General features: G+C 41.7%; 1 protein-coding gene across 5 annotated transcripts in view; it reads right to left on the minus strand.

Moving 5' to 3' along the window:
- Positions 1-15,000, minus strand: part of LOC123765261 (protein DOP1A) — a 75,870-nt gene that overhangs the window by 25,854 nt on the left and 35,016 nt on the right. For all 5 annotated transcript variants that reach the window (XM_045753775.2, XM_045753774.2, XM_045753777.2 and 2 more), the window contains 4 exons: positions 7,176-7,400; positions 4,699-4,920; positions 4,149-4,278; positions 19-172 (listed from right to left, as the gene is read on the minus strand). In XM_045753775.2, coding sequence (XP_045609731.2) covers positions 19-172; positions 4,149-4,278; positions 4,699-4,920; positions 7,176-7,400 — 731 coding nt within the window. The remainder of the gene's footprint in view (positions 1-18; positions 173-4,148; positions 4,279-4,698; positions 4,921-7,175; positions 7,401-15,000) is intronic.

Genomic DNA, 15,000 nt, shown 5'->3' on the forward strand with positions numbered 1-15,000 from the left:
AAAGCACACACAACTTACGTATGGTTCCGTAAATATGGAACAACATGGGCCATTATGTTGGTGAGAAGAGGTACAACTTTATCCTTCTCTTCACTGACATACAAAACATCTAAAAGTGGTGCTAACAGCTCTGCAAGGACGCTGAGTGCTGCCACACTGTATACCGATGGATCTACAAATTAATGAAGCATTAAAAGTTTTTTATATTAGAAACAGATTCAGATTAGCCAAAATATATACTGTACATGAAACAAGAAAATGTTATAGGGAGTTGAATTTAGAAACGAATGAATTTTGACATTTGTATTCGCCCTTTTGAATAGTTCCCAGGAATAAATGACAATGGCATGTTTAACAAAACAACTGTGCAGTAAAGAATGCTATGTACAGTATTAATAACACATTTTAGCAAACATAAGTATATATAGTGAATGGGGCAACAGCAGAAAAACTTTTAATTGACTAGAATTGACTTGAAGTGTACAATGAGTTTGTGGAGAGAAGCATATTAAAGTGCACTCAGTAGTAAGTACAGTACCGTAGTTGAAGTCTTCAACTTACAATTGATCCCCAGGTGGGACAAAAATAGTTGGGCACATTTATTTTCACTTGATACCTCTGTTTACCTAGCAGTAAATAGATACCCAGGAGTTAGACAATAGGTACCCAGCCACGTTGCTCTGAGTATAGAGGGGGCTACGAGGGTAAGCATCCAGATGAACACCTATTAATAACAATTCCAGTTCCCAGAATAGCAGGACTACAGAAAGGTCACATGACCATATTTCTGTAGAAGACATTACCGCAGGTACGTTGGCAGTCAGGAACAGAGGTGACATGGTCAGGCAGTCAAGACGGATAAAAGGATCGGACCCAGGATAGCAGCCTCATTATACGTTGAAATGTAAGTCTCGTCCTAATCACACACTCAAGTCCTTGACAAAGCACTCAGAAGAGTGCAAAAAACTTTGTGTAAATTTCTTACATAAATTTCACAAATACACAAGTGTGGGTTTTTACCCTATGTTATTATGTCTGAGAAGATATTACCATTATTAGTTAAACAATTGTTGTGAATTTCATTTCATTCATTTCAGGTCAGTAGTTGACTGCCTTAGGGTGACCTTGATAAGCCCAAGTGCAAGCTTCCTGTCCACGACAACACAAATTACTATAATGATGTTGTTACAAAAGATTAAATATTAAATAACTGATGATTCCTTATAAAAGTTTTTCATATTCAGAGCAAACAATTATGATTGTTCATATTTTCCACAGCATTTCATAATGCAGTCATGAATGCAATCTAGACAAAAAAAATAAAAGCTAGAAGCATGATGCTTGCTAGGTTTAAACAATCATGTAGAAATGCAGAATGTTTACTACTACAGAATAAAGATCAATAAAGAGAGACAACCACATGTAATGACTGTGTGTCTACCTTCAACAGCTATCATTACCACAAACATATCAGTACCCAGAAAGTGAAAAACCCAGCGCTGAATGTAATGAAATGCCATTTTCTGGGCGAGACCCGGAGGCTCCCCAGAGCTAATCCTGGCTGATATGAAACTAATAGACTTTGGTATCAGTCAGTGTTAATGGAGTTCTTAGGCCTACTGGGGACCACACGCCAGAACCTGGCCCCCCTCAGAGAGGCACAAGGAGCAATGGCTTATAGAAATACACAAGTGATTTGGAGTATTCTATGTCTGCCAATGACCGGGTCAGGCATCCAGAAAAGTAAGCATCCCAAAACAAACCCCTGTTCTGGTTGAAATTACTACTAAAAGTCAAAACAAGTGGACAGAACTCCCTCAAAGAAAAACAAGCAAACAAGCATGACGTCACCACATTGCCGCGCCACCCCAGACCCCTTGCTCTGGAGACCCACACCTCTACTTCGAAAGCTGTATGTCAAAAACACACACACAAAAAAAAAAAAACGCCGACCGGAGGGAGGAATGCCGGGAAGCCTCCGGGTCTCACCCAGAAAATGGCGTTTCACTACATTCAATGCTGGTTTTATGGGGGGAGCCCCTTCGGCTCCCTGGAGCTACTTACCAAAAGATAAAAGCAAGAGGGACTTACCTGTGAGCCGGTCGGCACTTGCCCCTCAGTACGAAGTCGAGACAACTGGCTGCAACCGCCGACCCAAGGCGACAAAGGCCCAATTAGGTCCCGGAACACTTGACTAGGTAGCGCGCAGCCAGGACCCTGTTCAACCACCAAAAACCCCACGCATGAATGTCAGCCCAAGACATGTTACCAAAGACGGCAGAAAGAGCAGCAAACTTATAGACCGCAGGCTGGCTAAACCGAATAACTCTGCAGACGACCTGCGAGATCCGAACCCCTGGAACAGGAAGAAAGAAACCCTGATCAACCCAAAGCCCATCCCCAGACACAAAAGTTGTGGCGCGCAAATAATGGCGGAGAGCCTCAACCGGACACAACACATGATGCACCTCCGGCCTGACCAACCAAGCATCAACAACCCAAGGATCCCTCAGGAAAGCAGCCGTCACATTCTTCGCCAGAAAAAGGAGACGACTGCAAACAAACCTATCACCAGAGCCAAAAGAGATGAAACCCCTGGGCCGGAGGAGAGCATAAAGCTCCCCGATCCAACTCCCAGAAGTCAATGCCAAAATGAAAAAGAGACTTGGAGAGACAATCCTGAACCGAAGGGGCCACTACAGTACAAACTGCTGGGAAGAGAGATAAGAGAGCACATTGTCCAAGGACCAGGATGGCTCAGGCTGTGCATGAGCAGGCAGAAGGCGAAACAACGCCCGAGACAGCTTGCGAAATGGCACAGAAGTAACATCAATGCTGAAAGCAAGCTGCAGCGGCTTCGCCAGTGCCACACGATACGAGTAGACAATATTCGGCATAAGATGACGGTCCTGAAACAGCCACGAGAGAAAGGACAAGACCATCTGAACAGAAAGAGAAGTACACCTACGAAGAGACAAAAAGAAACGGAAGGACCACCAGGAAACTTCATACTGCCACCGAGATGAAGCACAGAGGTGGGACACCATTAACGAAGCCATCTGATTACCATACAAATAGATGGTAATAGACCGAGTGAAAAATGCCAGATGCCAATGCAAGGCTCTCGGAGGCCGAACCCAGCGGTCGCGAGAGAGGCGAAAGGGATGTCCTCGAAGGAACCAGAACAGCCGACGAAGCCAGCCCCCAACCCAGCGGGTAGGCCATCACAGCAAAGTTCAGGCTCCCGCACAAACTCTTGAGCAACCACCAAGTGACCCAGGAGCCCCCCCAGAAACAAGTGAAGGCGGGAGCGCAGCCGAAGCAATGACTCCGGAGAGAGAGAGAACAAAACGGTCTGAGAGTCCCACATAAGACCCAGCCAAGTCCGCACTTACCCCAAGGTAAACAAGGGAGGAGGAAACCCCCTAACACTCCCAGGGTAGTCAGTTACCAAGCAGCAAGAGACCAACAGAGGTAGACCTCAAGGTGACTTGTGGAAGATAACCCCAAGCCCCAAGGACGGTACAGTATTTACAGGGCACTCAGGGAAGGGAACACTAAGCACATGCACCCAAAGTACCTGTGAATATTACTCCTAGCTTGCACGCCACCGTAAGAGTAGTACTGGACACAAGGCACAGCACAACACACACAGAATCTGGAGCTGGAGCCACACAACCGAGCCAAAATCACATCAGCCAAGAACTGACAGGTGGATAGCCGGCGCGATGGGTCTAGGGCTCCCCCTTCCCCATCCCGGGGAGGTGGGAGCTGCGCTGACAAGCGGCGCGGCAAGTGTGGCGTCCTGCATATTGGCTCTTTTTCATTTGAGGAGTTCTGTCCACTCGTTAGCTTTCAGTAGTAGTTTTAACCAGAATAGGGGTGTTTTGAGGCACTTGCTTTTCCGGGTGCCTCGCCCGGTCGATGGCAGACATAGAATGCTCTAAATACGCGTGCACTTCTATAGGCCATTGCTCCCTGTGCCTCTCTGAGGGGGCCAGGTTCTGGGTCGTGGTCCCCAGCCCCCTAGAACTCCATTTACACTGACTGATGTCAAAGTCTACTAATATACATAAAAGCCTGGATAGCTCCAGGAAGCCAAAGGGGCTCACCCAGAAAATTCCAAAATAAAATAGGAAATGTCTTACCATTTACACCATCCTTTTTCTCTAGGAAGCTCTCTGCTTTCACAGTGAGGTTTCTCCTTAACCAGGTGGTGGGCTCAAGACCAGACCCAGCAATGTTACTGCATGACTCCAGTAACTTACTTGATACTTCCTGAGTAGGGAAGGATTATAGGAGAGAACTTAGCATACAAATACACAGCTAAAATTAATTATACTTTACAAAAATTCACAATGTGATAATATTAATATTTTGACAAAACGCAATATTGGATGAAATGCTAGTGGCTAGTGATGTAAGTATGCAGTAGAGCAATTGACTTCAACTCAGGAAAACACTATCATGGAGGAAGAAAAATGTAATGCCCTTTTACCAGACTGAGTTTTCTTTTCATGAGCTACACACACACCCTAATTATGATAACTGGTGGCCTTGCTCAAGAGTCTTCCACAACAATATTAAAATATTATTTTCCTATTACAGCACATTTTTTTTCCCAATACTCATGCCTCTTTTCACTAAAAAGCACTGTGTACCATAAACACTTATAGCTTCAAATAAATTTCCACAAACCTGAAGCTCCTTTATATCCTTCTTCTCTTGTGGCAATGAAGCTCGTTGAACAAACTCATTAAGAGTAGCAAGCAGAAGAAGCTGTGCTGGAGGAGTGAGAGACAATGTTCCTTCCTTAACCATAGTGAGCAGTGATCCCCAGCACTCACCAAGCTGGGAGCCAGGGCACTGCTGGACATACACATAGAACACCTGTAGCACACTCACTTCCAGAGGTAGAGTCTGTCAATAGGAGTACAGATATAATTACATTTACTGCATTTTCCAAATTCTGTATTTACATATGGAGAAAATTATGCATATCAAACCTAATGAATATAGGCATTGGTTTAGAATGAAGTACATGGATACACTGATCATTATGCAAAGCTTATCTTATTTCAGCCATGGAAGTTAACTTATGATTCAGTAGTCTGTCCAATTTATGCTAGGTGACAACATGGACTGCTTGCAGACAAATAAAAACCGAGATCATTAATCTGTTTTTACATAGTTGATGTTCGATTATACATGGGAGTCCTGCTTATATAAACAGATTCATAAGACTTTTTTTTATCACAGAATAAGAACGTCTGTTGCATCTGAACATTGACATTCTTTGCTATACTTTACTGTATTTGCCTTAAATATTTGTAGGGATATTTTTACCACAAATTATAGAACAAATTTTTGCACATTTTTACATATATTTTGAATATCAAAATATATGTACAGTACTGGTAATTAAAATGATTTTACATTTTTTTTACCTTGCTCTAGGGCTGTTGTTCATAATGCGCTATACTGTCTACAGAATAAAAATTATTTAAACCCACATTCCATGGATGTGGCCAGGAGAACCTGATTACACAGTTTTCACTCTCATCACTGACTCTTACCAAAGGGAAGAGGGTGGGAGCGAGCACATTTTTCTTTGAACACCTACATATTTGGAGTTGAGGTACTGGTGCTCTTATACCCACAGGAAGTGCTTTGCCTGCTACTGCAACCCCTTTTGCTAAGAGCAAGTAGTCCCCACCCTATTTGGGAAGGGGGACTGCTTGCTACAGCTATGATGCTGAACTGTTGCATTTGGGACACATCATGGCTGTGGTTGATCCTCTCAAGGACCCATTCATGGAGGGCCCCAGTCCCACCATGGTGTAAGGACATCAGGCTAAGGCCAGGGATTCTTCAGCAACATAAACAATGTCACAGGGGACTATTCTGGACTTGGTTCCCTCGTTTCCATTGAAATATGGCAAGTCTTGACGGAAGTCTACCCAACTCTGAGTTTAGCTCATGGCTCTGAACAGGTTTCTGTGCTCTTTTGCTCATCATCAGCTCATGCATCACTATGTCTGAGCCTTCAAGGCCTTGAAGATTCTCCTACTTAGGTGGTTTCCCATGGGGAGTGCTGTGCCACCCCAAGGTGTGCCTGGCATTCCATTAGAGCACAGTAATACTGAAAAGTGTACACTCTCTTCAACTTTGTCATCTCAATTCTCGTTCTAGGTATTTCAATTTGATATAAATGTGTTTGCAATAGAATTCTCTACAGGATTAAATGCATAAATAGTCCAAAAGCCCGGCATACCACCCACACAAAACAGAGAAAGTGAGAGCGTATTACCCGGGAGCACAATAGCAATAAAATGTGTATACTCTTTTCACTTTGGTCACCTAAATTCTTGCCCTAGGTCTTTCATTTTGGTATCATTGTGTTCGCAATAGAATTCCCTACAGGAGTATCTGCATATATAATGTCCAAATGCCCGGCATACCACCCACAGCAAACAGAGAAAGTGACAACGTGTTACCCCGGTGAGCGCTCATCAAGAGCAATAAACTGTGTATACTCTTTTCAACTTTGTTATCTCGATTCTCATCCTAGGTCTTTCATTTTGGTATCATTGTATTCACAATGAAATTCCCTACAGGAGTAGGGAATAGAGTAGTATATAATGTCCAAAACCGCAGCGCGCCCCTCCCACAGCCAAGTGCGAAAGCAGGTCAAATTTTTTAATTTTTTACACCATACTGTGTCGTTAACAAGCGGAAGTGTTAAGTTCATATTTCAGTTCACTAATAGTTTGTCTGCCATAATCCATTTGAGCAAGTTTGCACCATCTTGCCTTGCTTGACTGCACTTAATGATTTTAAAGAGATGATGGAAACTCACCTTTAAGTGCAAATGAGTGAACAAGATCAGTCACATATTTTGGGATGCAAATAAAGTATTCCTAACAGTCACAGAGTGGTGTAACTTTACTTGAGCATCTGAACACACATGCCAGCACCATTATCAATGTTTACCATGTTATCTAGCTGCCCATTCAGGCAAACAAAAAGTTGTTTAGCTTACCTTAAGACATAATCTGAATCACGTTTCTTGCATGTTACACAGATTTGAGTTGTCAGGTTTGAATTAGTAAGATTCCATTATTCTTATTCACTGAGGAATTCTACACAAGTTAAAAAATGGAAAGAATTCCCACCTGTTTTGATCCATCAACAATGGGTGGTTGTTTAACCACTTGCTTGACTGTTGCTACTAATGTGTGCAATGGCAGCACTCGCAGTAATGCCATCATTTCCACCAGTGCCAGCTGCTGAGGGCACCCACTCCACAGAAGACCACCAACTCCACTTTGTTTATTATGAGTGTTGTTGCCATTATTACTGGGAGAAATGGAAGCTTCTGTTGCAGCTATTCCAATGCCCTGCAAAATATTCTTACATCAATAGATGAAAACTGTACAATAATAAATTTTATTAGCAACACCTATATAACCATCACAACACTGTGCTTAGGAGCTTATGATTATCTCTGATCCACACAATTTTGAACCAGGAAATAAATAAATGCTTATATGATACTGATGTAACATTTAACTATATAAATTTTACTTTTTACATTCTATTTCTTATACACAAATGATTAATTTAAAAGGATGGATCATACTAAAATTTCCTTATGACATTTGATGTTAAGGATACATATTTCTATAAATCCATTGTTAAACCAGACTTTGTACTATTTTGTTAAGGGTCTTATGGAAAAAATTGTATTACAGAACCAAGAATTGTATTATATAAAAATTAAAAATTAACTTAAGAAATGATGTATAGTATTGTAGTGTAAAATGTTTGAGTTCATTAAAATTATCTAGTACAAAACTATGGACATAAAAGAAAGTCTCAAAGTGTTTATATGAAAAAGGAGCAACTTTAGGCCTCATTCTCAATGCATCCAAATGTGACATAGTCTCTCCCCAACTCAGCCATCATTGGCCAAATAAATAACTGTTCTTAAGAACATAAGAACATAAGAACAAAGGTAACTGCAGAAGGCCTATTGGCCCATACGAGGCAGCTCCTATTCTATAACCACCCAATCCCACTCATATACTTGTCCAACCCGTGCTTGAAACAATCGAGGGACCCCACCTCCACAATGTTACGCGGCAATTGGTTCCACAAATCAACAACCCTGTTACTGAACCAGTATTTACCCAAGTCTTTCCTAAATCTAAACTTATCCAATTTATATCCATTGTTTCGTGTTCTGTCCTGTGTTGATACTTTTAATACCCTATTAATATCCCCCCGGTTATGTCCATTCATCCACTTGTAAACCTCTATCATGTCACCCCTAACTCTTCGCCTTTCCAGTGAATGCAACTTAAGCTTTGTTAATCTTTCTTCATATGAAAGATTTCTAATTTGGGGAATTAACTTAGTCATCCTACGCTGGACACGTTCAAGTGAATTTATATCCATTCTATAATATGGCGACCAAAACTGAACTGCATAATCTAAATGGGGCCTAACTAGAGCAAGATATAGCTTGAGAACCACACCAGGTGTCTTGTTACTAACGCTGCGATTAATAAATCCAAGTGTCCGATTTGCCTTATTACGAACATTTATGCATTGATCCTTTTGTTTTAAATTCTTACTAATCATAACTCCCAGATCCCTTTCGCAATCCGACTTCGCAATCACAACACCATCTAGCTCGTATCTTGTAACTCTATCATCATTACCTAACCTCAGAACTTTACATTTATCAGCATTAAACTGCATCTGCCAATCCTTTGACCATTTCAAAACCCTATCTAGATCAACTTGAAGTGATAGTGAGTCCTCCTCCGAATTAATTTCCCTACCGATTTTCGTATCATCGGCAAATTTGCAAATGTTGCTACTCAAACCTGAATCTAAATCATTTATATATATTATAAACAACAGAGGTCCCAGGACAGAGCCTTGAGGCACTCCACTTACAACATTTTCCCACTCTGACTTGATTCCATTTATACTAACTCTCTGTTTCCTTTGGTATAGCCATGCCCTAATCCAGCTTAATATAGCACCCCCAATACCATGAGACTCTATTTTTTTAATCAGTCTTTCATGTGGCACTGTATCAAAAGCTTTGCTAAAGTCAAGGTATACAACATCGCAATCCTTACCACTATCAACTGCCTCAACAATGCTAGAATAAAAAGATAACAAATTTGTTAAACATGAACGGCCATTTATAAAACCATGTTGCGACTCAATTATTAATTTATGTTTTTCAAGATGAAGACGAATTTTATTTGCTATTATAGATTCGAGTAACTTTCCCACAATAGACGTTAGGCTAATTGGTCGATAGTTAGACGCAAGTGATCTATCTCCTTTCTTAAAAACTGGTATCACATTAGCAACTTTCCAAAACTCTGGCACTCTGCCTGACTCTATTGATTTATTAAATATGGTTGACAGTGGGTCACAAAGCTCCTCTTTGCATTCTTTAAGCACCCTAGCAAACACTTCATCCGGCCCTGGGGATTTGTTTGGTTTGAGTTTTACTATTTGTTTAAGAACATCCTCCCTGGTAACTGCTAAACTCGTCAACCTGTCCTCGTCCCCACCCACATAGACTTGTTCGGCTGAAGGCATATTGTTAAGTTCCTCTTTAGTAAATACAGATACAAAATATTTATTAAAAATACTACTCATCTCTTCATCACTATCTGTTATTTGACCTGTCTCAGTTTTTAATGGACCTATCCTTTCCCTAGTCTTAGTACGATATAACTGAAAAAACCCTTTAGGATTTGTCTTTGCTTGCCCTGCTATGCGAACTTCATAGTTTCTTTTTGCTTTCCTTATCTCTTTTTTAACATTTCTAACCAGTTGTACGAATTCCTGTTCTAAAGTGACCTCCCCATTTTTAATCCTTTTGTACCAAGCTCTCTTTTTACCTATAAGGTTCTTCAAATTCTTTGTTATCCACTTTGGGTCATTAGTATACGATCTATTCAATTTGTATGGTATACTACGTTCCTGTGCTTTGTTTAGAATATTCTTAAATAAGTTATATATTGAATCCACATCGAAATCCCCATTTAAGTCGCCTATCGCTGGGTTCATGTCTCGCTCCAAGACCGGCCCACACCCCATACCCAAGCCTTTCCAATCAATTTGACCCAAAAAATTTCTTAGGCTATTAAAATCAGCTTTTCGAAAATCTGGCACTTTAACAGAATTTTCTCCTACTGGTCTATTCCAATCTATGCTAAATCTGATTTCTTTGTGATCACTGCTCCCTAGCTCACTCCCTATTTCGATGTCATTAATTTGCGTTTCCCTGTTAGTTAACACTAAATCTAAAATATTATTTTCCCGTGTTGGTTCCTTAATGTGTTGCGTAAGAAAGCAATCGTCAATTAATTCTAGAAAATCTTCTGCTTCACTATTCCCTGTTTTGTTCAACCAGTTTATTCCGCTAAAATTAAAGTCACCCATGACATAAATACTGTTAGATCTAGATGCTCTAGATATTTCATCCCATAGATGCTTTGCTTCCATTCTGTCTAAATTTGGTGGCCTATATATTACTCCTATTATAATATTATTAGCTTTTTCGTTTAATTCAATCCAAATAGTTTCTGTGTGTGGCTCTGTTTTGATTCCCTCTTTGAGACTACATTTCAAATTGTCCCTAACATATATGGCTACTCCACCTCCTCGTCTAATATATCTATCTGTGTGAAATAGTTTAAATCCATATATTTGATATTCAGCTAATAGTTCTCTATTTTCTACATTCATCCACGTTTCGGTAAGTGCAATAATATCTATTTTTTCTGTGCAGACAAGAGCATTTAATTCGTTAATTTTATTTCTTAGACTTCTACTGTTAGTGTAATATACCCTAAGTGAATTGTTATTTTGCGGACCTTCTCTTTCCCTGATCGTTTTGCCAATTCCTTTCTCCCACAAACACATACTTTTATTACCTCCTTCCTCCAAATCAATTCCCATACCTCTATCTACTAACAGTTTAAACCCAAACAAACACCTCTAACCACTTCTTCTAGCGAGTTCGCAACAGCAACAACCCCAGCTCTCGATAGATGCACCCCATCACGAGCATACATTTCATTTCTTCCATAGAAGTGTTCCCAGTTGTCTATGAAAGATATTGCATTTGATTTGCAATATCTTTCCAGCCGGCAATTGACACCAAGTGCCCTCGATATCCATTCATTTCCCACTCCCTTTCTTGGAAGAATGCCACATATGATCGGGATTCCTCCCTTGCTCCTAACTAACTCTATGGCTGTTTTATACCTCTGAATCAGTTCCTCACTCCTGACTCGACCAACATCATTTCCTCCCACGCTAATGCAAATAATGGGATTGTTCCCATTACCAGCCATAATATCATTCATGTTGTTTATAATATCACCAATGCCAGCTCCGGGATAGCAAACCCTTAACCTGTTCCCCCTATCTCTAGCACAAAACGTTCTATCCAAATACCTTATCTGGGAATCTCCCACAACTAATGTTTGCTTAGGTACTTCCTTTACTTTCTGAGGGGCCTGCGCTTCCTTTCTCTTCGTTGCTTTCCCTTTTGCGCGATCCACAGTCTTTCCACAGCACTCGTCCTCCAAAACGTCAAATGAATTTGAAGTTGCTATGGCGTTTGAAGGCGGCTTTATCAAAGTCTTCTTAAGGCCCCTGTCTTTCGCAACTCTCCAAGACGAGGTCCCTTTACTGCTGGTCTCCTCCTTTGTTACTTCTCGTTGTTTTTTAAGCTGACGGTTTTTTAAGCTGAATGTCTTCCAGACATTCTCTTTGTCCAGCCGCCTGACTGCACCATTCTGGGTGCCCCCATTGGCCTTCAAGCAATATAAGAGGTCACAGATGCAAAATCACTGACCTAAGAAGGATGCTAACAGGATTGACAAGATTAATGCTCATGATGATCTCTTCCTCCTCACAAGATGCCTATCCCTTCCTTAGTTGACGTACTTTCCGAGGTGTTCTCCATCCTACAGCAGCCCTAAATTAAATTAGTATGACACTCTTCTGAAGTCCTTACCGGAGGAAGTCCTGAACCTCCCATTGGATGGCTCTGAAAGGGAGCAATCAAATCTCCCTGCAGGATTCGGTGGCCTTGGCGTGCACAGCCGCCCAGATCGCTCTACCAGCCTTCCTTTTCTCCTCCCATGCATCGAACGACCTTGTATGAAATATCCTACCAGAACCCGAGTGATTCAGCAGGGATACATGATTCGGCTTTCATTGAATGCTAAAATCAGTGGGATGCCCTTGCAGCCACAGCACTCAAGAAAAATCCAACAAAAAACACAAACAGTCCAGCTGGGACAGCCCAATAGTGGAAAAAAAATAGCTGATGCCATGTTAAGTGCTGCAACATCAGATAAGGAGAAAACCCGCCTCAGAGCAGTGTGTCCCCATGCAGGGACTTTCTTTTGACAGTACCCACGTCAGCAAAAGGCACGCGTCTAGATCCAGAATCCCACCACGTAGCAGTGGCCCTCTGCCTTGGTGCTCTTATTCACACTGAATACAAGTGTATTTGCAACAGGGAGGTAGCAGACCAATATGGACTACATGGGCTGCACTGCAGGAGCTCCAAGGGCTGGCATGCAAGGCACAGCAAGGTTAATAACAAAAAGGAGCCTTGCCTCAGCTCGGCCCAGCAGAGAGAGAATCTCACTTCCTAACAGACCAAAACCCAGACAATCCTGCATTTGCCCCCCCCCTATCCCCAGATGGCATCACAATATACCCATGGAAGAGGGGCAAACAGCTGGTGTGGAACTACACGTGTATCTTTCCTCGTTGACATCTACACACACTTCGGTGCTGATCAAGCAGGTGATGTGGCCAACCACAGGGAAAGAGCAAAATCAATCAAGTACAGGAGACTGGAAGGTCAATATACCTTTGTTCCCATAACGTCTGAAACGCTTGGCCCCTAGGGTAGGAGTTCCATGGACTTTCTCAAAGAATTGAGTTCCAGGTTCATTGACATCACCAGAGATCCTAGAGCTGCCAGTTTCTTGTTTCAGTGCCTCAATGTGGTGATCCAGAAGAAAAAATGCCTGCTGTGTCCTCGGTTCCTGTCCGTAAACAGAGGAGCTCCAAGAGATCCATAACTTTTAAGCACTCGTTGAATTAACTAATGTACAACTTGTAATCTTTAAATATCTAATAAAGCACAAAAAACATAAAAAGAAGGGGGGGGGGGGTGATAGAACAAAAAAAACATGGAAACTCATCCCATTTATAGGATGGGACCTAAAAATCCCCTCTAATGCATTTTGTGTGCTTTTCACCGAGGCATAGATATCCGAGCTGTGCAGCACCGTGCGCCTCAACCAGCAACAAACACTCCCTAGCCAGGGCCAAATGAAAGCACCAAGACCCCCGCTGACCCAAAGAGCAAAGTCAATGCCAAGCGACAGCAACCCCTACGGGAGTGAGAACCTGAAATCCCAAGGGAAGACAACTTCGAGAACCAAGGGAAGTACTTACAGGGTGCCTAGGGAAGAGAACCCTAAGCACATGCACCCCGATGTACAGCTTTCTCCTGGCCACTGCACCACACACACAACAGATACAACCACAAGGACAAAATTCTGACAGGATATTGGGGCCAGAGGTAACGTCAGCCCCAGCTGGCTGCAGTGGGCGAACTGGTGGGCGAGCAGCTGGCTCAGGTGAGTGGGCCCCCCCTCTCCTCCTTCCAGGGGTTGGGGGGGGGCCCGCAGAGCGTCGGTTTTATAATGTTTTGCTTGTTGCATTGTTTTTCTTGGAGGGAGTTCTTGGGCTCTGTTTGGTCTTGGGTTGCAATTTTCTACCAGTTGGGGTTTGTTTTGGGATGCCTAACTTTCTGGGTGCCTAACCCCAGTCAATGGCAGACATGAATATACTCTCAAAGAGTGGAGTTTCCATACTCCATTGCTCCCTGCGCCTCTCTGACGGAGCCAGGTTCTGGCTCATAGTTCACGGTAGGCAGAACTTCATGTGACTGAAGCCCCCAGACTAATATAGCATATATCAGTTCGATAGCTCTAGGGAGCCTCTGGGGGCTCCCCACAGAAAAACCTGGTAACTGTACTCTGAATATCTTGCTTATTTGAGACATTCTGATAATTTCAAAATGTTCATCAATGTGAGGATTTGTTAAAATGAAGCTTCATTAAAATGAGGTTTTACTATAGCAAAAAGTTAAATAATTAAGCACTGCAAACAAAAGGTCTAAAAGTACAAGTAAGCCAAGCATAAGAATAATGAAAACTAATTAGGTTTCAAAGATCTTATTAAATGAACTATGATGATCTTACTTTATGAAGAGTAATAAATTGGAGGGAAAAGTAGGTGTACAACCTGGAAACCAGTTTCAAAATCCTACAAACATATTGATGTTATAAAAGCAAGAAATGTGAGAGTAAATAAAGATTATAATGTTTTAAAGACAGCTCGCTGGCAAATCAACGAGATTTGTTGAAGTCTGTAGTTGGAGTTTGGTGAATCTACCACAATGAAATAATAAGGAATGATTTGAAGAGGCTATATAAATGGTAAGGTTGAAGAAAAAGTAATAAACAGTTTAAAAATGCATCAAAAGACAAGGGGCCAGATTCACGAAGCAGTTACGCAAGTACTTACGAACGTGTACATCTTTCCTCAATCTTTGATGGCTTTGGTTACATTTATTAAACAGTTTACGAGCATGAAAACTTCCCAATTAACTGTTGTTATTGATATAAACAGTCTCCTGGTGCTTCGGAGCTCATTAACTGTTTAATAATTGTAAACAAAGCCGCCAAAGATTGAGAAAAGATGGACAGGTTCGTAAGTGCTTGCGTAACTACTTCGTGAATCTGGCCCAAGAAATTTAGCATTCATTGGTGTATGGTAAAGAGCTGAAACAAGGACAGTACAGTATATTGGAGATACTGAATTTCCAACTAACCACGAGACATGAAAGGGCAATGAGATCAC

This window comes from Procambarus clarkii, chromosome 33, assembly GCF_040958095.1.
Source record: "Procambarus clarkii isolate CNS0578487 chromosome 33, FALCON_Pclarkii_2.0, whole genome shotgun sequence".
Classification (NCBI taxonomy): domain Eukaryota; kingdom Metazoa; phylum Arthropoda; class Malacostraca; order Decapoda; family Cambaridae; genus Procambarus; species Procambarus clarkii.